Source organism: Fistularia commersonii, chromosome 14 (genome assembly GCF_037954325.1).
Source record: "Fistularia commersonii isolate RoL2024-O1a breed Wild chromosome 14, RoL_Fcom_v1.0, whole genome shotgun sequence".
NCBI lineage: Eukaryota > Metazoa > Chordata > Actinopteri > Syngnathiformes > Fistulariidae > Fistularia > Fistularia commersonii.
Window position 1 is genome coordinate 5,459,228 of NC_141297.1, and position 23,021 is coordinate 5,482,248.

Here is a 23,021-nt window from a genome sequence, read left to right on the forward strand (position 1 = left end):
ACAAGATATTCCCTGATAATGAGTTGGAAAATAAAGAAACAAGCTGAAGGAAGGAAAATCTGTTTTGTTTTGTTTTTTAATTAGCAAGGAAATACTAAGGACTTACAAGAATATTGCATTTTTTTCAACACTTTTTTTCTTTTAATCTGTAAGAAGTGAAAATTATTTTAACAATATTAGATGCAAAACTAAAATAGAAAAACAATGACTTTTATGTACATTTAGAATATAAGCTGCTTTACCCGTTTTCCCTCCATTCAGAAATAACTTAGTTTTGGCAATAGCATATCAGGGACAAAGTCGAAGCATTTTAAAAACATTTTGATTTTTAATTATACTTACTGAAATGTTCAGATATTCATATCTTTAGTATTGTGGCCAATGGAAGTTCATGTGTGTCGTTTTTAGCAGCAGTGCGACCTCAACCGAACCACATCATAACAATTAAAGCTCACATGATCGACACCACCGTCGAACCAATCACAGAGGCGCCTCGGTGCCAAACAGCCAATCACTATTATCCTCCGCGAGTTTGACTTGTCCTGCCGCCGCAATATCTCTCCACAGAGAAAATGTAAGTGAAACATCTTATAAACGTCTTTTCGCGTTTTTTGGATGACATGAAGTGTGTGTTCAATTTGGGTATTTAATATGTGTGTTCGACGTGTTCAATTCCTGCCCTGTCGTGGCCGCGCCGGGCTGAGAAACAGGCTACTGGTGGCAGGATGCACAGTCATCCGGGGCTCCGGTCGGTAAGCTATTAATGGGAGCGCTGGGATGAGCCGTCGTTCCCAGTATTCGCTCTCTGGTTCCAAATAACACTCGGTCGGGCAGAATGTGCCACCTATGTTATACCTGCAAGGATAATAGATATAATATATATAAACATATATACACATACGTTCATTTAAATTTGAATATATTTAACCCACTTTAGGATAAAGTGCCATAAAAGCTTTTAAGTTCCTTGCTCATAACCATCAAACACTGCTTGTCTTGAGATGCTAATTTTAAATTTATGTTCATACACACACACACACATACCCATATATGTATTTATATATATATATATATATATATATATATATATATATATATGTATAGACACACACACATAGCATATTTTGTTTGTTTTTAAATGTATTAATCTATCTGTATTGTGTAGTAATTATTTCACTGTTTTCCTCATTTGCAGTGCTGTAGCTTACTATTGATTTTTAAAAGAAATTTTAATATTGCCCCATGATGATCTCTCTCTGTGCAATAATCATCAACCAATATACTGATTTTAGCAAAAGTCAAGTTTCTGCACCGACTTGGTTGCAAATGAGAATTTCCAACCCGAGTGAAAACCTTTTGAGAAATGTTAAATGATTTAAAATGGATGTTGTGGCTAATAAAATCGTATTAAATATTTATATTATATATCCTATGCACAGCCTGTATGTGTTTTGTTTTTTTTTGTATTTGTTCTGTTTTTTCTAAGTTACAGCTAGTTATTGCTAATTTTTTTGTTGCTTTTTCTTATAGGTTATTCTCTCATTTTCAATTTCCTGCTATAGGGGGCTGTCATACCATGACAAATTTCTGTGTACATTACACATTTTGTTATTAAAGAAGTTCTGATTCTGATCTAAGCTTGAGACAGCATGAATTATATAACATATAATATCCACCTTTTTGTTTTCATTAGTTTATTTTTATATTTTTCTCTACTTTTAATTTCTGCTGTTGCTTGATCAAGTAGGTAGAATTTGTAGGAATTTGCCTTTTTTTATTCCTTTGCATATTATAAATCCTGCCAATCAAAGAAACCAAAAAACATGCCCATACTTTTTTGTCAGACTTCCAGTATTTCCTTCCTTCTCTGTCTCTTCAGCAGCCATCTTTCTCCACCTCCTCCTCTTCATCGCCATGGCGTCCGGAGCTTTGTTCCCCAGCATGGTGTCTGGGTCCCGCGGCTCCTCCAGTAAGTACCTGGTGGAGTTCCGTGCCGGTAAGATGACCATGAAGGGCAGCACGGTGACTCCCGACAAGCGCAAAGGTCAGGTCTACATCCAGCAGACTGACGACTCCCTCATCCATTTCTGCTGGAAGGATCGCACCACCGGGAACGTGGACGACGTAGGTCACCTTGTCTTTGTTACACTGGCTGGTCTCTTTTGGCGCCTTTTAAAGTGTTCGGCGTTCCGATGCAGGACCTGATTATCTTCCCCGATGACTGCGAGTTTAAGCGGGTGAACCAGTGCACCACCGGACGAGTCTACGTGCTGAAGTTTAAAGCGGGATCCAAGCGGCTTTTCTTCTGGATGCAGGTAGGCTTGTGTGTAGGGCTTTTATTTGACCTTTCTGATATGGATATTTTAATAGCTTGTGTTTTTAAATATTATTTACTACCGTATTTCCGCACTATAAGGCGCACCTAAAAGCCTCTAATCTTCTCAAAAACCGACAGTGTTCCTTATAACCCGGTGCGCCTTATATATGGATCAATATTGAACTGCAAGAGGTCTCGCATCTACGGGAAGCCGTCGCCAACTCCATTTTCAATGGTGCGGAAGTGGAGGAAGCAATGAGATGACCAGCGCCAAGTAAAGGAAACTGAACAGAGTTTCCGAGGGAACAAAGCGAGATGGCTACAGTTAAGGGAGAACAGAGAGCAGCAAGTAGAAGCTTCTCTACAGTCACTATTCCAACGAAGGCAGCAGCGCTAGCTAGCGACATAAACATCGATGAATTTAGAGGCGGTCCTTCTTGGTGCTTTCGTTTTATGAAACATTTTGAACTGTGACAAATGGAGTTGGAAATACATTGTTTTCGACAAAGGCGGCACAAAAACACAATACAAGTACTGTATTGTGAATGCACTAACTTGTTTTGGGAGGGAACAGAGTTGTCAGAAAGTTGGTTTGTATTCTATTAATAAAGTTTGACTGACTTTTCTGAGTGTTTTGTTGACATTCCCTTTAGCGAAGCTCCATTTAGTGGATGCATAACACAACCCCAGCCACTGCTGTAGCTTCTATTATATGCACCTTATAATGCTGTGCCACTTGAATATGTTTTTTTTTTAAATAGGGCATTCATTGAAGGTGCGCCTTATAATCCGGTGCGTCTTGTAGTGTGGAAAATACGGTAATTTTGCAGGACCCACTCAAAGATATAAATATAACATGCATGTTTCCTGTAGCCTGCTGTTTTAATCAGTCTAGGTCTGTTTTACCAAAAAAATCGAACAATAAAATTGAATCCATAAACTTTTCCTTTTAATGATATATCCCTGAGTGGTCATACAGTAACTGATAACCACGTTTTCACCAAATTTCGTTTAGGAGCCTAAGACTGACAAGGACGAGGAGTACTGCCGTAAGGTGAATGAATATCTGAACAACCCGCCCATGCCTGGCGCTCTCGGCAGCAGCGGCAGTGGAGGACACGATCTGTCCGCACTTGGAGGTAACGGATCGCCCAGTTGTCTCACTTTTAGAATACATAAGAGCCTTAAAGGAAAACTCCTGGGAGGATGTAGCACTCCTCTCAGCTGATGAGGGGGAGGGCGTCACGTTCTCCATCTGGCAGTCTGAACCTGGCAAAACTTTAAGTTAACAATGAGTTTCCATCGCATCATGTGACAAAAAGGAAATTAAAACTAATTGTGGTATAATTTTTTCAATTTTATGTGTTGATTTCATGGTTTTCATCTCCATGTTTGGAGTTTAGCAGTCATAAAGTGAACAGAAAACACTTCAGTGTTATAGAATTTTTTTTTAAAATCACATTTGCAATCAAGCTGTCATTACAAACAAAACTTAAATCTGATAGAGTTGTTTTTCTTTTGGTCTTTAGGACAGATGTGAAAAAATTACAAAAAATCTTTTCACAGAATCATGCTGATCCATGTGTATTGGAAACCCTGAACAGCAAAAGAAAAAGTCACATTTGTAATCAAACTGTCATTACAAGCAAAACCATAATCTGGTAGTGTTGGTTTTCTTCTGGTCTGAATTATGCAAAATTATGTACACATTTTGCAGAATCATTCTGATCTATCTATATTGGAAACCATGAATGGAAAACGACTTTTTAGCCTTATTTGTAAATGGCATGTTGATTAAAAAAAAAAAAAAAAGATTGGCCACAAGAGAGCGCCAACACTCCACATTCTATGTTGAAAAGCTTTTTATTTATTTATTTAGTTAGTTTGTTTGTTTCTTTATATTTTTACCAAAATCCCTAATTAGGGAGAAACAGAAAGAAAAAAAGAAAATGTCCTTAACGGTGTGTCAGCAGGATGTGTGACATTATTTCCTTAAATGATCGTATCAGAGATTCAGACAATTAAAGAAAAATCACACTTTCTGGGTCTTGAATGAATAAGAAAACAAGAAGCAGTCACAAAAACAAGCTTTAAATTTATGGATTTAAAATCACTGCTAAATCACATGTTCCATCATTGTCACTACCTCATGTTATGGATCTAAACTGCTTTCTTAGCAGATTGATAATATTGATACTTTATCAATGATGATTGGTGGAAGGAAATAGTGTTATCGATAATCTCCTGCTCCAGGTTGTCCCCGACAAAGGCAAGAAGATCATTATCAATAAACAGGAACTGCGGCTGCATTAGAATCTGTCTCAGCGTCCTCTGGAGAGGAATGTTTGCTGAGGAGAAAGGGTTGAAGGGGATGTTCATTGCGGAAGAAAAGGAATAACCAGAAGTCTTTTTATCACATGTTAAATCATGTTTCCCTTCCTCTGTGTGTCAGTCTTGTCCTAATCAGTTCTTTCACTTCGTGTTTCACTTCGTCTTTCACACGTTTTAAGAGCTCAAAACGCTCCCCGGCGGCTTTGAATGCTGGTGTGTCCTGCATCTGTGTCAGCAGAGTGCGCTGTTGTTCTATGTAAAATATTTTTTGAATATTTGACAGAATAGAATAGTCTTTTATTGTCACGGCATACATTGAGATTTAGTGTCCAGCTCTATAAGAAAGACAAGAAAACGGTTGAGCAGAATTGAATTGAAGTGTACCATAGATTATTTGAGTCTAATTTAGGGAGGTAGAATAACTCTGGTTAATAGATTTAAAGTAATGACTGTAAACTGCTGTGCTGTCTGACTTTTGCCCAACTGTTTTCATGGAATAGGGGAGGGCGGCCTCCAAAGTCTTCTGGGAAACATGAGCCACAACCAGCTCATGCAGCTGATCGGACCGACCGGACTGGGCGGGATCGGTACGTAGCCTCTCGGCGATGACACCAATCCTGAAGCGAAGAATCTCCAAATGCTCTGCTGTGAATGACAAAACTGTTTTCTTGACAACAGGTGGCCTGGGTGCCCTCGCTGGCCCTGGTCTGGCCAACCTCCTGGGCAGCAGCAGCAGCAGCAGCAGCAGCAGCAGTGTCCCTGCAGCCAGTAACTCATCCACAAGGTGTCAGAATGAGCTGTGTTTTCACCACCATCTGTTAAATCTGTGTTTAGGTTGGTTAATTCTTGGTAAAGACGACCAGTAATGTGATGTTCTTAACAGACTTCAGAACTCCGTCTCATTTAAAAACTGAAAAATGAGTGTTTGGTCTTTATTTACTCAGATATGGAGAGGGTGAGAGCCAGGGGAATTTTTTCAGACCACAAGAAAGAAACACACACACACACACACACACACACACACACACTTGTGGATTTTCAGCCAAACAGCTCAGCAGTTTCCAAGCTGAAGGCAGTCCACATTTGTAAGAGTAAAACTGAAAAGAAAAGCTCATTTGAAAAGACTTCATTCACGCAACTCACGCAGAAATGTTTACTGTTGGACTTTGGTCAGTGTCCGAGTAAAACATTTGAAAACGGGCTGAAGACCTGCTTCTAACACCCACACATTTCATGTTTTTCCCGCCAGTCCCTCCACGGCCGTGACCCCTACCTCCACCTCTGCCACCAGTCGGCTCGGCTCCACCCAGGTCCCCACCACACCCATCACGCCCTCGGCCACCTCGGCCGCCTCCCCGACGGCCACCACTCCCTCCACGCCGGCTACCTCGTCCCTGGCCGCTGGGGCCGCCAACCCCACGCAGCCCATCCAGCTGAGGGACCTGCAGAGTATCCTGGCGACCATGAACGTGCCTGCCGGCAGCCAGGGAGGTGAGCAGAGACGCCCCAGTGCTGCAATCCTGCCAGCTGGAGATAAGAGCAAAATTTGAATAATCACCAAAGGGAAAATGCATAATTAGACTTGATTAGTGTAATTTCTGCTAATTATCCTGTGAATAATTGGCATCGTGAATGCAGCCGCCTCTGTAGCGGCGAGTAACTCGGTAACACAATCATTTCAGCTTGTTGCAGAAGCGTGCCTTCCCCCAACAAAACATCTGTTACCAATGAAATCAGGTGTTTCCTTTCGTTGCAGGTGTTCATCTTGTCATTCTGTTAAAAGTTCACGTCCTAAACTATAAGTGCTGAGAGAATCTGGAGAATTCACAAAAGAAAAAAGATGAAAACAAACAGCCGCAAATGTCAGATTACTCTGACAGTCATGAGCGAAACAGCAGCGAAACAGTTTTTTAGGTGCAGGAGAGAAACTTTTAAAGGTTTTTTTTTTCCTCCGTGGCTTCAAAATCCCCGCCATTTGCCTCAGTCCCATCGGCCACATTCACAGGTGCGCTGCAGGACTCTGTGACATCACTGCTACCTCCAGGTGACCACACCCTGCAGCGCACCTGCTGTTCCGCTTCCATCCACGGGGGCAGTATAAACCCTTTTCTGGTCAGTCGGCGTTGAATGCTGACTGACAGCGTACACGCATCAAACCCAGTTTAGTTCCACTCAGGCAATCAAACACTTAAATAATTTAGTGTGAATAATGAAAAGGGCCATAATATGTATTTGTTTTTCATTCAAATTGTTTCTGATTCTTTATTTTTCAACATTCCTTTTCATTTCTGAAGATTTTTCAGTTTGCTCCCCACAAATGTTCTTTCCAGACAAAAAAAAAATTGGCATAATAACATGATTGCAATGTATTTCATATATCGATATGTTGCCACCAAAAGCCTCAGAAAGATAGGCGGTTTTGACCAAGGAATTTGTTTCTGGTTTAACATGACACATTTTACTAACACAAAGGTAAACAGCGACTGGACAACAGGTCGTTGTACACAATACGAACATACAAAGTGCAATTTTGTAAATAAAGGAGGCAAATGAAATACGGTATGAGATTAATTAAATCTACATAAACATGTCTGTATATACAGTATTATTTACAACAGTATGAATAACACTTGTAATGAAAGGAGGGCTTTTACACTCTGACAGATCAGTGTGTGTTTGTCCTCTGCAGTGGACCTCGCCAGCGTCTTGACCCCCGAGGTCATGGCTCCCATCCTGGCCAACCCCGAGGTGCAGCAGAGGCTGATGCCATATCTGCCCAGCGGGGAGTCTTTGCTGCAGAGCACCGAGGAGCTGCACAACACCCTCAGCTCGCCTCAGTTTCAGCAGGTGACCTGCCCATGTCTCTAACTGCTGCTTTGTCATGTTTTTTTTTTTTTGTTTTTTTTTTAAAACCTCTCCTTATGCCTCTTGTTTTCCATTTTCTCCCACTGTCGACATGGTCGCAGGAAGCAGGACATTTAATTCTGAAAAACATAAATGTATCAAAACAGCAATTTGGACTATTAGATGTTAAATGTAGATTTAAAGTGATCGAAAATAAAAGAAAGACAAACCCTGGGGGTAAGTGTGTGGAGTTTCTGAGGATTGTCCCCCCCAAAATCAGAAATCACCTGATTATTTTTTGGAATCGTCAGCCAGAAGTTTATGAGAAATATAGTGAGGAGAAAGTTAAAACCACCTAGATATGAGGAACGTGACCCTTTGAATAACAAAATCAGCTGAATAGGTTTGAAACGCCTCGAGTTAGATTCCACCACGAGTCAGAAGGAAGGCTGATGTTTCCACGCCGACTCTCAAAAAACCACCATCAAAAAAAGTCCAAGGATTAAAAAAAAAAAAAAAAAAAAAGAAACACTTCCTGCCAGAGGGAAAGTTGTATTTATTTTGGGTTTGAGTTGAAGAATGGAGTTTGGGGAGGATGAAACTGATGATCTAAAAACAAACCTGCCTCTCGTGTCTTACTCCTGTAACAGTAGCAGATTGGCGCGCTGCTCTCGGCAGGCTCCACCCTTCTGTTGGTATTTATCCTCTGAGTCTGTCTGTTTTTTCCTGGCCCGCAGGCTATGAGCATGTTCAGCAGTGCCCTGGTGTCAGGCCAGTTAGGACCTCTGATGAACCAGTTCGGTTTGCCTGCAGAGGCCGTCGACGCCGCCAACAAAGGAGGTCTGTGTTCACCAAAAAACCAGCAGGAGCTGGAATGAATCCTAGTTTTATGTAGAATTTTTTTTTTTTTTTGGCATAAGAGAATCATTTTTCTGAATATATTGCTTTGTTCAGTTAATTTATCGCAGTTTTTTCAGACACTTTAAAAAATTTCATGGTCATTTTCAAGTTATAGTGATGATATTTTCCATTTCCTTTTTAAACTTGAAACAACCAGTTTACAAAGGATTTTAAACACAAAGTGAAACCGTTGTAAAAATAATTTGCAGAGTATAAAGGGTCAAACTGTTTAGTTTGATCACTACAGAGGAGTATTTTCCTTTTTACTTTTCACAAACTTCAGAGGGCAGAGAATTGAATTTCGGATATTTGATTGTGTTTGCAGACGTGGAGGCTTTTGCAAAAGCAATGGAGACGGAAACAAAATCGGACCAGGATGGAGACGCCAAAGACAAGAAAGACGACGATGAGGACATGAGTTTGGACTAACCGTTCCTTTTTGGGGGGAAAAAACAAACAACTTATTTAATGTATTTATTTAGCTGCTTCTGTTTTGTCACGATTTGACAAGGATGTAGGCGAGGTCTATATCTTTATTATATACAGTAAAGAAAATATTAGAACCTGTGGCCTCTCAGCTGACACTCAAACAACCGTTAAGACTTCACACACCGATTTAACTAAATGAACCTGCATGTCGACTTCATCCTTCCTGTCCCTGAAGACAAGCAGCAAACTCATGACAACCGTGTGATTTGTTTGTTATCCTCAAATCCTTTTTTGAAGCTTAAATTAATAAAGTCAAACTATGCTGTGATCATGCTCATTGGTTTAAACACTGAAATATTTTTATATTTCTGCTGCAAGTACTTGAGTTTTTTTTTTTGCAACAACTCAGTTGGATTTTAGTCATTTTATTAATGCAATCGTGATCGATACAGATGTGAAACATCTGTGGGTTCTACTGCAGCGTGGATCACTGCAGACATGGACCAACAGCCCTGAGAACAGACTTCTATATTTTATGAGCTTTACAGCAATATTTCAGAAATGTCAGGGATAAATATCAATGATGATGAAATGGTGGAACTTATTGCTCAGGCATTCCCCCCCAATCTCTTATATACATATCTGATGAGTAACGATGCAAAAAGTCAGGCTTGGTGATGTCCTACCATGATGTCATGACCCGGATTATTTTTCCTCTTTTGAAATGATGGAGATGCAAATCCAAATTTCTCTTTTCTGACACAGCTTTATTTTTCCACAAGTTTCTTTTCACAGTCAATTCACTTGATTGTTTTTCCAAAATCACAGGAAATTTTCCAAGCATAAATTGGCAATCAGTCACATTTATAAAATAAAAAAAATCTGTAAAAATTTACACAGAAATAGTCAATAATCAGCAATAAATTACATATAGATGGAAAAAAACTACAAAAAATTCAGGAAAAATACCTTTAAGTCTGCAATAAATTACATTAAAACCAGTAAGAAAATGCATGAAAATATTGGCGGAGGCGTCCGGGGGTTAGGGGAAAAGAAGCTTGTAAAAAATAAATAAATGTTGATATTAAATCGCTTAACCGCCCTTGCAACAAGTACTGCAGTCAGATGAGTACAGTGTGGTGCTCGTACGAGTCGTACTTAAGTATGTGTGGCCCCGGGGACTGGAGCCTCATCTTCAGTAAAAGCAGTACAATCGGTTCTCTCCCGTGGATTTCCCGTGACAGCGGTTGCTGCACGACCGTCTCTTTGGATTTGATTCTGTGAGACGTTCAAAGACACAAGGAAGCCAAATTCCTGAGAAATTAAATATATGCCAGGATATGTTTCATTTAAAGACAGTGTCCCTGGCTGGTGACGCGAAACACACGGTTTAAATAAATAAACAACCCTCTTTTCTTGCAAGCGCCGGCCGAGCTGTGCTGTTTGTGCTCCCTGTGTGAAGGCGGAGCTGCCACATGAGTCAGAGGGGATTAAATGATGGGTTAGATACACCAGCACAGTTGAATCGTTCAGTGCAGTGGACACACACACACACACACACACACACACACACACACACACACACACACACACACACACACACACACACACACACACACACACACACACACACACACACACACACACACACACACACACACACACACACACACACACACACACACACACACACACACACACACACACACACACACACACACACACACACACACACACACAAGAATGAAAGGCCTCTTCCACATATGAACTATATCAACAAATCTGCAGTTGGTTTCAGTCCGATGGGCAAAAGAGGCATTGATGTCACAGTGACTTTAAATCCTCGAATCTTCGGAACGCTCGTCTAAAACACAGTGCGGCTTGTAAAAGTAACAGAAAAAAGGTTCACGGAAAGAGTTTCTCACAAAGGTCACAGTTATTTATCAGAAACACCTCACATATTGATCACATGGTTTCAGAAGACCCCCCCCCACACACACACACACAGGTAAAAACAGTGTCAGCTGATACGAGCGGATTCCTTCAACTGGAATCCATTCTACGAGTGATAAGATCAACACAATGCGACATTTTGAATTCTAATGGCGCCCATATTAGTTCTTAGCCAGGTAATACAGCTTTTTAAATGCAACACTGTTTAATAACTGCGTGTGTATGAGACATAATTCTAAATGGCACTGAATCAGGGATAGAGATGCCCTAATTCATGTTCAAATCAGTCCCCAAATTAGGGCATCGCTTCACAATCAAGATTAGAAAAAGAAAAAAATGAGAAAAAAAAAAAAATCAGTAAATGTTCTCTTTGTACTGTACCTTCTGGTATCGCTTTGACTCCCATTAAAACACCAAAAATGACTTGTGAGAAACTTAAAAGCACATAAACGTGCTCACAGAACATCTCTAACATAGAGCTAATGACCGGGTCAGCGTGGGAACGTCACGCCTGCGACCCTCTGCGACATTCAGATGCACCACGTCGAGTAAGAACCACTACCTCCACCGACTCACTCCGGCCCCAAACTCACAATTTTGTTTCAGCCTCACACTCAGGAGCTTATAAACTGGTCGTGCCTCCCCTAAACACGCACACGCACCCACACACAAATACACACACACACACACACACACGCACACAATGAATCGTGCAGTCAGTCTATCCCTGCTGCACCAGCTTGCGGTAGTGCGGCATGACCTTGCTCTCGGGGAGGTAAAGTCCCATCTCCAAGGCAACAAGCACCGGGAACTCCAGGGGAATCAGCTCCCGTCTGCCGATACGGAAACGCTCCTCCAGCTTCTGCTCGTCGCGTCGGCATCGGGTGGAGAGAAGAGGGGAGGGGGTTTAAAGCGAGGACGGTTAATTATCAGGCACACAAAATAAATGGACGCAAATGAGAATGGAGGTTTGAATGGATTAAAAAAAAAAGTGATGGATGATAACTGGATGCGGTGAGGAGGCGGAGGGACTCAACAAAACTTGCGATCGGATGCGAGTTTTGTTGAGTGGAGCAACCAGAACAACCTCCTACTCAACTTCTCCCAAGACCGAGGAGGTGGTTGTGGACTTCGGGAAGAATCGGAGGAGACGGGTACCGATCACCATCCAGGGTAAGGAGTTGGAGATGCTGGACACCTACAAGAACCTTGGGGTCCCCGTTAAAAACTAACTGGACTGGTCACACAGCACAGATGCACTCTACAGAAAGGGTCAGGATGTTGTTCCTGGCGGGTTGTTTGGCGTCTGTAGCGGGCTCCTCAAGACCTTCTACCAGTCTATGGTAGCAGCGCGCTCTTCTTCGGTATAGTGTCTCAGTGGGGCGGTGCCAGGACCGGTGAGGTCAATAGGCTCAATAAGACAGTGAGGAAAGCCCGCTCGGAGGTGGGACTGAACCTGGACCATCTTCACTCTGTGGCAGTGGAGAGGGTGAAGGACAAACCGGGAGCTTTCCTGGACGATCCTTCCCACCCCCTGCACCACGAGCTGTGGCAGCCAATGGTTCATCCCAACCTGGTCCATCCCAACCCGGTGCAGAACCAAACGCTTCAGACGCTCCTTTGTTCCCACGACCGTCAGACTGCACAACAGCACACAACTCTGACCGGCCTGAGGTGCATCTGTGCTGCTCCACAGTCTCACCACCTCACCCATTCACGTCATGGCCGAACTCCGCTCTCTTTCTTATCCTTGTTTGTCCCAGCCCGCTCACATCCTGCCTATTTTTGTTTATTTATTTTATACATCGCTATTGTCACTATTTATGTTGTTGTTTAGTCCCGGTTGTGTATTTCTCACACTTACTTTTCTGTACCATTCTGTTGTCCATTATCATCCCTGATGTTGTTGTTGCTGTTGTCTATTTATTTGTGGCTGTCTTGCTATCTCCTTTCTCTCTATTTATATTCATATTTATTTTACTTTATTTGTATTTTTCTGGCATTATAACTGTCACACTGCTGTGATAAAGGAATTTCCCCTTTGGGGATCAAGAAAGTTTATCTCATGTAAGAACTCAAATCTGACCGTTTTGACTTTTTGCTTTCGTATTGGTCGACACCGATTGCTTTTGATGGCGTTCAAGTGTGGCGATCACATGGGTTTATGGGATGTATTCATAACCCCCGCCGTCCCGCCTCCGCCACCTGTAAATTACCTGCCATCACACCAACAGGATTTCTCCAAACGTGGATCTCTGCATATTTAATGCAGCGAGCACAACGGCAAGGAACCGGATTAAATATTCATGTGTGCGATCGTCTGTCGGAGCGGCAGGAAGCATCCGAGCCAAGCAGCTTCCTGTGCTTTCCTTTGTCGGCCCATCAAGTCACATCAGTTTGGGGAAACCGCTTGTCCGGTGCCGCAAATGCAGTGTCCGAGAAATCGACTAATTTGAGAAGCGGGAAGTTTAGAGAACCTTTAAATTACAGCCGGCTCAGCAAAGGTAACAAATACTCAAAGTGAAAACAAATCGCATAAGTTGTGCGGTGCAAAAGAAAACCCCCAACCCCCAAAATTTGAGATGTGAGGCGTTCAGAGGCGGCAGGGAATCGCAGGCGCTTGAATTGTGAAGATTCTGGTTTCGAGAAACGTCTCCCATGACAGAAACCAACGGGGTTCTGTTAAGTGCGGAAATAAGTCAACTTAAAAATAAGGAGGTGTTTTGTAGTTAAACCTCTTCATGTGTTTGTTGTTTCGACCTTATCTCCGTGGCAACCGGTACTCACGTCAATGAGCTGTTTGACTTCTGGTTTGCGCAGGTCGCTGCTGATCTTCGCCGCCAGCAGCACGCACGCCGCCGCCACCAGCTTCCTGTTCTGCTTGTTGAGGCGACCCTGCAGCACCAGCTTCTCGAAGTAAACAAACGCCATCGCCATGGTGACGGGCTGCAGACCGCACTCCTCGCTGACGGTCCGCATCTCTCGCTTGAGGCTTCAAGAGGGAGAGATAACATGCGTCAGTTAGTTTGGCCGCCGGCAGGAGGACGGTCTCAGGACCGCTCGGTCATTACGTTCAACTTATGGATTCCGGAGCTGCAGTGGAAAAATCGAGTATTTCATGATCAGGATGTCTTTAATTGCCAAATATAAAAAACGTACACAGGAATTTGTAATGGTATGACAGCACTCTATGGCAAGACATTTAAGATGAGAGGATAAGTAAGAAGACCCAGAAAAACAAACATAAACCTTGAGACTTTGCAAAAATTTTAAAAAGGCTCATAAACTATTATCCCACAACGGCTCATATCTAAAAGACTAGTTTTGAGAGCTAAGGCTCAGTGTGGTCTGAGACAACATTTTGAAAAGTGTTGCGGAAAAACTACAACTGGATTCTTTCAGCAAATTTGCCCAGCATGCAGTGTTTTCAGCGGGTATTTGATGAGCCTCTGCTATTTCAGGCCATCGCTTCTTCTTCTCTGCTCGGTCGTGACACGTTGGAGAATCAACATCGTCCGAGTCGGGCTGTTTCATTTTCTGGTTTTGTTTGAGCTCATCTATTAGTTGTCGATTCAGTCTTTACAGTGACATAACAAAAAAACTTGCTATAATATCAAACACGTTTGTTGGAGCGCCCAAGACTGGGCAAAGACTAAGCAAAGGCTGTGGTTAAATCGCCGAGATGACGGGAGCGTGCTACAACCCCAGTAAGACTCTGATACAACACATAATATTACCTTCTGACTTCCAGTTTTAAGTGACTTGAAAATCATAAAGGTGTAAGCCTGGCATTTGCAATTAAAGATTAAATTAAATCTAAAAAAGGCTTCGGAAAGGTGCCGAGGATCTGTTGAGGAGAGTGATGGCCTGCGGAAAATAATTTGAAATTTTCACAGGGGAACACATGATTTCAAACTGCATTTTGCTTATTGTCTCCTTTTTTTCCCCTCCACAACTGCAACATTAGCTATTTGCCTTCGAGGCTTTTCAGGATTTCTATCGGAACCTGCTTAGAAATTGAGTTCTGTGTTCTGTCATTCTGAAAATATGTTGGATCCACCGGCCGAATCGAAGTTAAATAAATCCAATGTTACCGCCATTGTTTTTCAAGAAACACCCGAGTGTGGCTTTTTTCATGTGATCGAGCGCGCTCCCAGATGTTTTGGTTACCTCTTTATCTTGCTCAGTGTCAGCTTGATGTGGGGGAATTTCTCCTTGAAGGTCTCGTTCATGTCCTTCTTCAGGTCGGACGGTTTCACGTACTCAATGACTGTCGTCTGCGGGCGGGAAAACAAACCGGCAGGTTGAAACCGAGGAGCCGCATAAATGATCGGGGTTTCGTGATCCGCCCCGCGGTGAAGTCGTATGAAATTGGACCCGAGGGCTTCTTGCCGGCGAGAGGGTGATTTTACGGCTGCTTGACAACCGAGAAGCATCGGCGTGATGTCCCGTCTACCGAGAGGATGAAGTGGAGAAGCTCACCACGTAGGAGGCGAAAATAAGGACCCTCTTGTGTCTCCCGCAGGGCCACTGGGGGTCACTGAGCAGGTTGGGATCGTACTCCGTCACCTCCTCTGTATCTGAAGGACGCGCAAACACACACACACACACACACACACACACACACACACACACACACACACACACACACACACACACACACACACACACACACACACACACACACACACACACACACACACACACACACACACACACACACACACACACACACGACTACGTGAAATCAAATTTGAAAGGTCTTCTCGGATGTTTTCAAAGAAATGTATGTAAGTGCTGATGTAAAAAATATAATGCTTCCTTCCCCCTTTGTCACTTTTAGTATTTTAATTTTTTTTGGTTGCTTTTGAAGTATGTATTTTGTGTAAATGCATATGTCTGCACTGTGTCCTTGAGCGTTGAGAAAGGCATCTTGAATAATATGTATTATTATCATAATTAAAAAAAAAAAATTTAATTCAACAGTAACATAAGGAATATGTTTGATCTCATGTAAGCGTGTGACAATGATGTTGATGTTTACTTTATGCAGGATTTTAAGTCTAATTCTTTGCCCTGCCACAGTCTGTGGGAGGCTGACCTCGAGCCTTACATGGGTCCTGTGCCACAGCGCTGCTGGGACGTGCGGCGGTGAGGTTCCTTTGCCCGTTGCCACGGAAACGGGACGGGGGGGTCTGAGCCGCGGAGCCCTCGGGCGCGCCACCGCTCTTCTGTCTTACCAGAGCGTTGGTTGGATAAAGGAACTGGGCGTAGGACACCGTCTGAGGAGAAAGGGGACATTCGGTCGCACATTAACATTTGGTCAGATCGCCCTTTATTTTTAAATCCCCTTTTCAGTGGCATCCACTGCGTCAGTTCAGGGAATCCGGTCAGATGCAAAACACAACAAGCCAAAGGTTCGTCTGCGACAAAGTCCACCAGATCAGGTCCACATTTAGGGAAATGCTTTAGCTGCCACTTAAATTATCATCCTTTCATTTTGTATAGCGCATATCCTGCTCTCAGGGTCGCAGGCAGGCCGGGGCCTATCTGAGCTTTGATTGGCCGAGAGGTGAGGTTAAGATAAGACCAGATAAGATGGACTTTTTTGATCCCACAATAAGGAAATTGTCACAGCAGCGTCACAGGGTAGAAAGGTGTTCAAATACTGATAGGTATATATATATATATATATATATATATATATATATATATATATATATATATATATATATATATATATATATATATATATATATATATATATATATATATATATATATATAATACTGATAGAAAGAACATGTAATTTCTATGACCTTTTTTTAATCATATTTGAAAAAATTAAAAATAATCATAGAAAGAACATGCTTCTTCTTCTTCTTTCGGCTTTTCCCGTTAGGGGTCGCCACAGCGAGTCAACTTTCTCCATCTAACCCTATTCTCTGTATCTTCCTCTCTCACACCAGCTACCTTCATATCCTCTCTCACTACGTCCATAAATCTTCTCTTTGGTCTTCCTCGAGACCTCTTGCCTGGCAGCTCCAATTCCAGCATCCGTCTACCAATATATTCACTATCTCTTCTCTGTACATGACCGAACCATCTCAGTCTGGCTTCTCTGACCTTCTCTCCAAAACATCGAACATGTGCCGTCCCTCTGATAGATTCATTCCTGATCCTATCCATCCTGGTCACTCCCAAAGAGAACCTCAACATCTTCATCTCTGCAACCTCTAGTTCTGCCTGCTGTCTTTTGGTCATTGTAACAGTTTCTAGTCCATACATCATCGCTGGTCTCACCAATGTCTTGTACACCTTTCCTTTAAAAATAAACAACGACTATGAACAATGTACACCATAGAATACAATAGTGTGAAAAGAAATATGAAAGAAATGCCTTTGAAAGGGAAAGGTTCTAGAAATAGCAGGTGCACAGTAAGAGATGTGGCTAGTTAAAATGAAATGACAATAAGGAAGGTGTCCTTGAGAATGTATAAATATATATAAATGTTGCACAGATGAGTGGTAAGAAGGGATGGAGGTAGTGGGGTAGTAATGCCACATCAAGTATATTTGTGGTAAATATACCATCCACCCTCTCATTCATACATTTAACAATTTCAAGTCTCCCCTGAACTCCTGCATGTTTTTGGACAGCAGGAGGACACCAGAGAAGCCAGGAGAAACCCAAGCAGACACGGGGGGGTGGGGGGGTGGAGACACACAGAAAGGAGAAAGGCCCCTGTCGGAATCCAACCCGGTATCAGGAAAAAAATATTCAATTTTTTTTTTTATACTTCACTAATCCTTTTTTCATGTAAATGACAACTAAAGTAATTTGGTCCCTTCTTCCTGATTTAAAAAAAATCACTGAATTTTTGATTATTTGGGGGGTTCATGTTTAGCTTTTATATATATATATATACATATATATATATATATATATATATACACACACACACACATATGCATATATGTGTATGTATATACATACATATACATATGTATATACATATGTATGTATATATAATGTATATATATACACACACACGTATATATGTATATAAATTTATATACATATATACACACACACACACATAAATAAATATATATATATATATATACACACACACACATATAAATTTATATATACATACACACACACACACACACATATATATGCGCCAAAAGGAAATATTGGAAACATAATACAAAGAAATATTTACTTTGCCATAAGCGCTTAGCTCCATCCCCTCCAGGGAGGGCAGTAGGTCGGCGGCCACCACTGAAGACAGTCTCTGCCTCTGTGTCTCCAGCTTGGGATCGCTATTTAGAAGTACACACACACAAACACAAAAAAAAAACCAACAACAACAAAACAAACAGGAAAAGAAAGAAACACAGGGTTAATCAGGGTTCACTGCACAGACGACCCCCTTTCCCGGGAATAATGTGGAGGATGAGGAAACACAAAAGTGGAGTGGGTGGGTGAGTGGATGGGTGGGTGGGCTGTCTCCGCTCGGGGTGGTGCCGTCTCTGTACCTGAAGTGAGCAATCTCTCCATAGGGCAGCACTGAGAAAGCGGCGTATAGCGACCGCTTGGCACAAATCAGCATGATCCTGCAGGACACAGGAAGTACAGGCAGACAGAACAGATGGCGCGTCAGTCAACAGGCAACGGCTACATGCCACTGTCACCGCCGCTCGCACGCGCTCAGCGCCACCAGCCGCTGACGCGCCGCTGCTCGTCCGTGACTGTCTGGCGGGGAGGGACGTCTAACTGCCGCCATCACTTTTCCGTTTGAGCCACAGAGGAAGAGGGGGGAAGCTTCCGCTTTTACAAAAAACCAGCAAATTAGAAACCTAGAACCCTCATGTTGATTTTCCTGCAAATTTTGGGGTTGTGACTTTAACATGATCCTGCGAGAAACTAATTGGAAAGTAGTTATTTAATATTAGGAATGAAGAAAAATAGATTTTTTTCTCCTTTTTTTTCAAAACTGTTTTCACTAATGGTCAGATTTTGTGTGTTTACCACTCGGCGCCGCTCCCAACACACTTCATTTCACTTATTCATTCATTGTTTTTTATTTTTCTCACTGGAGGGTTTACAATGATTTCTTTCTACATTTTCTGATACTTGCGCTGCATGCCACTGTTTTCAACTAATAATATTTATAACCCAACTGCCTGATTTGTTGTGCAAATTGTATTTCCCCATTGCACTAAAGGTGCATTCTATTCTACTTGATGATCTTTTTCCCAGCTTCAGCACAGATCAATATAATTATTTAAAATATATGTATCATTTTGTCCTATATGCAGGATACCAAGCTGTTATGATTTTTTTTTTATGTGGATGGTGCAGTATTTTTTCCTTAAAACATTATTAATTCAACACAAGCGTGTTTATTTGATTTTTGGGTGAAAACTGAAAAAAAGATACTGCTGAATGGCGTCAATACGTCAGTACAGCTGAGAAACAACAATTGAGCTCATTTTGGCGAAAGAATATGAAAGATGCTTTGACGAAACCCAAAAGCTAATCTCTGTGACTGGAACGGAAGAAGAGTTGTGAGAATGGCGTTCGAAGGCCGGGCCGTCCGAAACGACAACCGCAAACCGCAGCGAGGATCAACGAAACTCCCATTTTTTCGTTTTCTGGGGAAACAATAGATCACGACCAGCGGACACGGCAATGCGTAGTCTAAGGGGAGCACAGGGAGGGGAGGGGGCTTCAGCTCACTAAACACCAATTACTAATGTACTGTCAGCTGTCTCTGCTGTGACACTGCAGTAAACACCCAGTTCAGACAGGCAGGGGGGAGTAGGTGGTGGTGGTGGAGGGTATCAAATCTCTCAAACACTGCAGCACGCCACTAATATATTGTGAAGTCGCATGGGCTCTTTTACCTGAACGGCCTGAAAAGCCAAACCTGAGGATTGCTCAAACCGCTGCACGCCGTGCAGGAAACACGAGGCGTTAGGAGGCGTGAGCGTGAAAGCGACGATGGAATAAGTGATGGGCAGAAAAAAATAAATAAATAAGAGACCGGGCAATGGGAGGATGTGATGATTCAACTGGTAAAAGAAGAGAACACACAATGTGGCATGTTTAGGTCAGTGTTTACATTCAGAGCAACAACCAATCCCTAGAAACAGACGACAGCGGCCATCCATCCGTGGGGTATTTTAGTTAGTCGTGTCTTGCCTCAAGGGAAAAGGGGGGGCACATTACTGTGAAATAGGGGGGCGGGGGTGAAAACCAAATCCTGGTGCACTTCTTTGGGTTCTTGCTCAGCGTCCAAGGGTGATTAAATTCAAGCTTTGCAGCTGCACTGCTGTTCCGCCCCCGCCGGCCCAAGTGAAGTCACCGTGCCGGAGATAAGTAGCTTATTACAACTCGGGCAGGTGGAGTATCACATCGCCTGGTGGAGACATATTTCTTCGGGGGAGGGGAGGGGGCGGCAAACACAAAACCGAAGCGATCCGGCAAGAGACCAACAAGACCACCTGTTGGGTGACCTCAGCGACTCACCTGCAACCCCTGGTGTCGTACTGCCTCATGCTCTTGATAAAGTGGACCTTCTTTGGCACTTTGGGCCCGGGAGAACCGGAGACGTTCCTCAGCCTGAGAGGGATGTAAACACACGTTTAAACACTTTTCACATTTTCAACTCTTAAGGCAAGGCATCAACAGCATACAAACTACCTACTCATCAAAAGAACACAGCTTTGCATTGTTTACAACCACAGATCAGCAAAAGAGATGACATTCCCCCACGAAGCACAGATTTATTGGTCTATTTCGGGCCGCTTTCCTCGAATTGGTGCTCAAAAATAGAGTGAACAAGAAAGGAAAAGGTGTTGTGACAAACAAGGACATCCATCTGAGAGACTGGAGAGAAGGTCTGATTAAAAGCAAAGCAGGATCTTGGCTCCCTTCGGATCACCTTCACCGAAAATGACAGAAGTGACGAGAAGAACCTGCACAACAGGGAGCTGCTGTTCCCGACCGCAGGCGGAAGCCGGTCTCCTGCTCAGAGGCCCCAGGGGTAGGCGGCTTACCTCGGCCGTAAGTCCGGGAGTGTGGCGCCGGGCGCGGGGCTCGACCTAACCCGGGAGCAGGGCTGGTGTCCGCTGGCCGTCGGGGACAGCGGGGAGTCCGCGGGCAGCGTCTCCGCCGCGGTGCCGGCCTCCAAAAACACCTCGTTGGCCCCAGCGAAACCTGCCCCGGCAGGTCCGGGACTTCTAGCCGTCGAAGGCCGTGTGGGACTGACCACCACCGGAAAGGAACCGACACTGCCGGCCGCAGCGAACTCCGACACCGGGCCCGCCGGTCCCTGGGTCACCGCCGCCTGGCCGCCGTCCGCGGGCTCCTCGGCGGCTTTACGACTCGGGTTCCCATCGCCTGGCTGTCCGTGCGGCCGGCCGTCAAGGGAAATATTACTAAGGAACAGAAGAGCCGCCTGCCTCCTCCGGGAGTCCTTTGTTTTCCTCCGTGTCTTCGCCGGCTGGTTGCCGTTGCCGGTAGACTGGAGACCGCAGACGGCGGTCGCCATTCTAGTTTGAAAACCCCCTAGACGAACCCGGAGGAGACGCTTAAACCGTGCTGGCTCAGCCCCCGCCTTCCTGCCCGCTGATTGGCTGAGATCCTCATAATATATTCCAAACCCTTCTGATCCCGGCAGATGATTGGATGAAATAGTAACGATGAAATATATTTCCTGCCAGTCGTGGTTGATTGGCTATGCGGAAGTAGTGGGTGTTTTCTTGAAAACAAAGGAAACGTTCAGTGTTTCTGACGCCATCTGATTTTTTTTTTTAATAAAATGAGGCTAAAGACACTATTTAACACTGACTTTTATCCCTCAAACAGCTTTGTATTGTAATCGTTATAATCCGAGGTAAACAAACTCACACACGTACGTGCTCATTAAAAATGTGAATTTTCTTAACACAAAATTATTACATTTATATTAAATGTATTGCCCAATTATCAGGAGGAAAACACCTGAAAAGTGGCAAAATTCCATTAAACTTCAAACAATAAAATCGTCAAAAATTTCTTGGATCTTACCTAATAATTAATGCATAGTAAGCTACAGTGTCATTTTTCGTGAATTGTATTATCTTCCTTACACTGTCGGTCAACATGAAATGCTGCCAGGTTTTTCGTAAATTCTGCAAATATGTGGTAATGATCTGCAAGATCTCTGAAAAAAGAAATTACCAGGAAAACTGTTTTCCTTTAAACATGACTGTCTTAGAAAATTAGAATATTGTGATAAAGTTCTTTATCTTCTGTAATGCAATTAAAAAAAACAAAAATTACTTTTTCAAGATATTCTAATATTTTGAGATAGGATTTTTTTGAGATAGGAGTTTTCTTAAGATGTAAGCCATAATCAGCAATATCAAAATATTGAAAGGCTTGTAATATTTCAGTTGATTTGTAATGAATCCAGAATGTATGACATTTTTGTTTTTGTAATTGCATTACTAAAGATAGAGAACTTTATCAAAGATAGAGAACTTTATCACATTATTCTAATTTTCTGAGACAGTCCTGTATTTTTTTGTGAATTTTCAGGGAATGTCATCTAATTTGGATGATGATGTATGCAGATGACACTGTCACCTGAAGTGAGGGCAGGGAGCAGGTGGAAGAAAATCCAGAGAGGTGGAGAAGAGAAGAGGAATGAAGGTTAGCCACAGAAAGACAGAAAAAAAGGATGTGAACGACATGAGAAGAATTGTGAGGTGAAGGAGTGGAGATAAAGAAGGTGGAGGGTTTGAAGTTCCTAGGGTCAACAGTCCAGAGCAAAATAGTGTGGAAACAAGGTGAAAAAACATGTGCAAACAGTTTGGAACAGATGGAGAAAACTGCAAGGTGATAAGCGCATCAGCAAGAATGAAAAGAGAGGTGTGAAAGACAGTTGTGGGAGAAGCCATGTTGTCTGGTTTAGGGACCCTGAGAAAATACAGGAGGTACAGATGAAGATGTCGAAGTTCTCTTTGGGGGTGACGAGAATGGAGAGGAACGAGTCCAGAGGGACAGCGCATGTTAGATGTTCTGGAGATATGGTCAGACCGATAGGGTTCAGACAGGGACAGAGGAGGGATGGTGAAAATCGTGGCGGAACAATACTGATGTTGGAGCTGGCTGGCCGGAGGTCTAGTAAAAAAACAGATAAGATAAGGATGGAGTGAAAGAGCACATGAGGTGAGTTGGCGTGAGAGA

General features: G+C 42.9%; 2 protein-coding genes across 5 annotated transcripts; one reads left to right on the forward strand and one right to left on the reverse strand.

The window, feature by feature from the left end:
• Positions 1–493: 493 nt before the first annotated feature.
• On the forward strand, positions 494–9,151 carry LOC147227042 (proteasomal ubiquitin receptor ADRM1-B-like). Of its 2 annotated transcripts, none has more exons than XM_086159229.1 (10): positions 494–574; positions 1,880–2,124; positions 2,199–2,315; positions 3,333–3,456; positions 5,149–5,235; positions 5,327–5,432; positions 5,898–6,139; positions 7,338–7,495; positions 8,230–8,332; positions 8,718–9,151. In XM_086159229.1, the coding sequence occupies exons 2-10, from the start codon at positions 1,915–1,917 to the stop codon at positions 8,819–8,821; spliced, it is 1,251 nt and encodes a 416-aa protein (XP_086015355.1). In that variant the 5' UTR covers positions 494–574; positions 1,880–1,914; the 3' UTR covers positions 8,822–9,151. The 2 variants fall into 2 exon arrangements, with proteins under 2 accessions (XP_086015355.1, XP_086015356.1); XM_086159230.1 differs by having other exon boundaries at positions 505–574; positions 1,883–2,124.
• Positions 9,152–10,442: 1,291 nt separating this feature from the next.
• On the reverse strand, positions 10,443–21,351 carry cables2a (Cdk5 and Abl enzyme substrate 2a). 3 transcript variants are annotated; one of them, XM_086159226.1, is made up of 9 exons: positions 20,846–21,351; positions 20,316–20,408; positions 18,320–18,397; positions 18,004–18,103; positions 15,888–16,056; positions 15,257–15,354; positions 14,945–15,051; positions 13,562–13,766; positions 10,443–11,636 (listed from the first exon to the last, which is right to left on the reverse strand). In XM_086159226.1, the coding sequence occupies exons 1-9, from the start codon at positions 21,337–21,339 to the stop codon at positions 11,496–11,498; spliced, it is 1,485 nt and encodes a 494-aa protein (XP_086015352.1). In that variant the 5' UTR covers positions 21,340–21,351; the 3' UTR covers positions 10,443–11,495. The 3 variants fall into 3 exon arrangements, with proteins under 3 accessions (XP_086015352.1, XP_086015351.1, XP_086015353.1); XM_086159225.1 differs by having other exon boundaries at positions 11,444–11,636; positions 15,876–16,056; positions 20,846–21,350; XM_086159227.1 differs by lacking the exon at positions 18,320–18,397 and having other exon boundaries at positions 11,444–11,636; positions 15,876–16,056; positions 20,846–21,350.
• Between the last annotated feature and the right edge of the window lie 1,670 nt (positions 21,352–23,021).

Coding starts and splice junctions, on each gene's coding strand:
- cables2a (XM_086159225.1), bottom strand. CDS start 21,339: ATGGCGACCGCCGTCTGCGGTCTCCAGTCTACCGGCAACGGCAACCAG. Junction 16,057..18,003: donor AGCTAAGCGCTTATGGCAAA/GTAAATATTTCT, acceptor CTTTCTCCTCAG/ACGGTGTCCTACGCCCAGTT. Junction 15,355..15,875: donor GGACCCATGTAAGGCTCGAG/GTCAGCCTCCCA, acceptor CGCGTCCTTCAG/ATACAGAGGAGGTGACGGAG.
- LOC147227042 (XM_086159229.1), top strand. CDS start 1,915: ATGGCGTCCGGAGCTTTGTTCCCCAGCATGGTGTCTGGGTCCCGCGGC. Junction 6,140..7,337: donor GCCTGCCGGCAGCCAGGGAG/GTGAGCAGAGAC, acceptor TGTCCTCTGCAG/TGGACCTCGCCAGCGTCTTG. Junction 7,496..8,229: donor GCTCGCCTCAGTTTCAGCAG/GTGACCTGCCCA, acceptor CCTGGCCCGCAG/GCTATGAGCATGTTCAGCAG.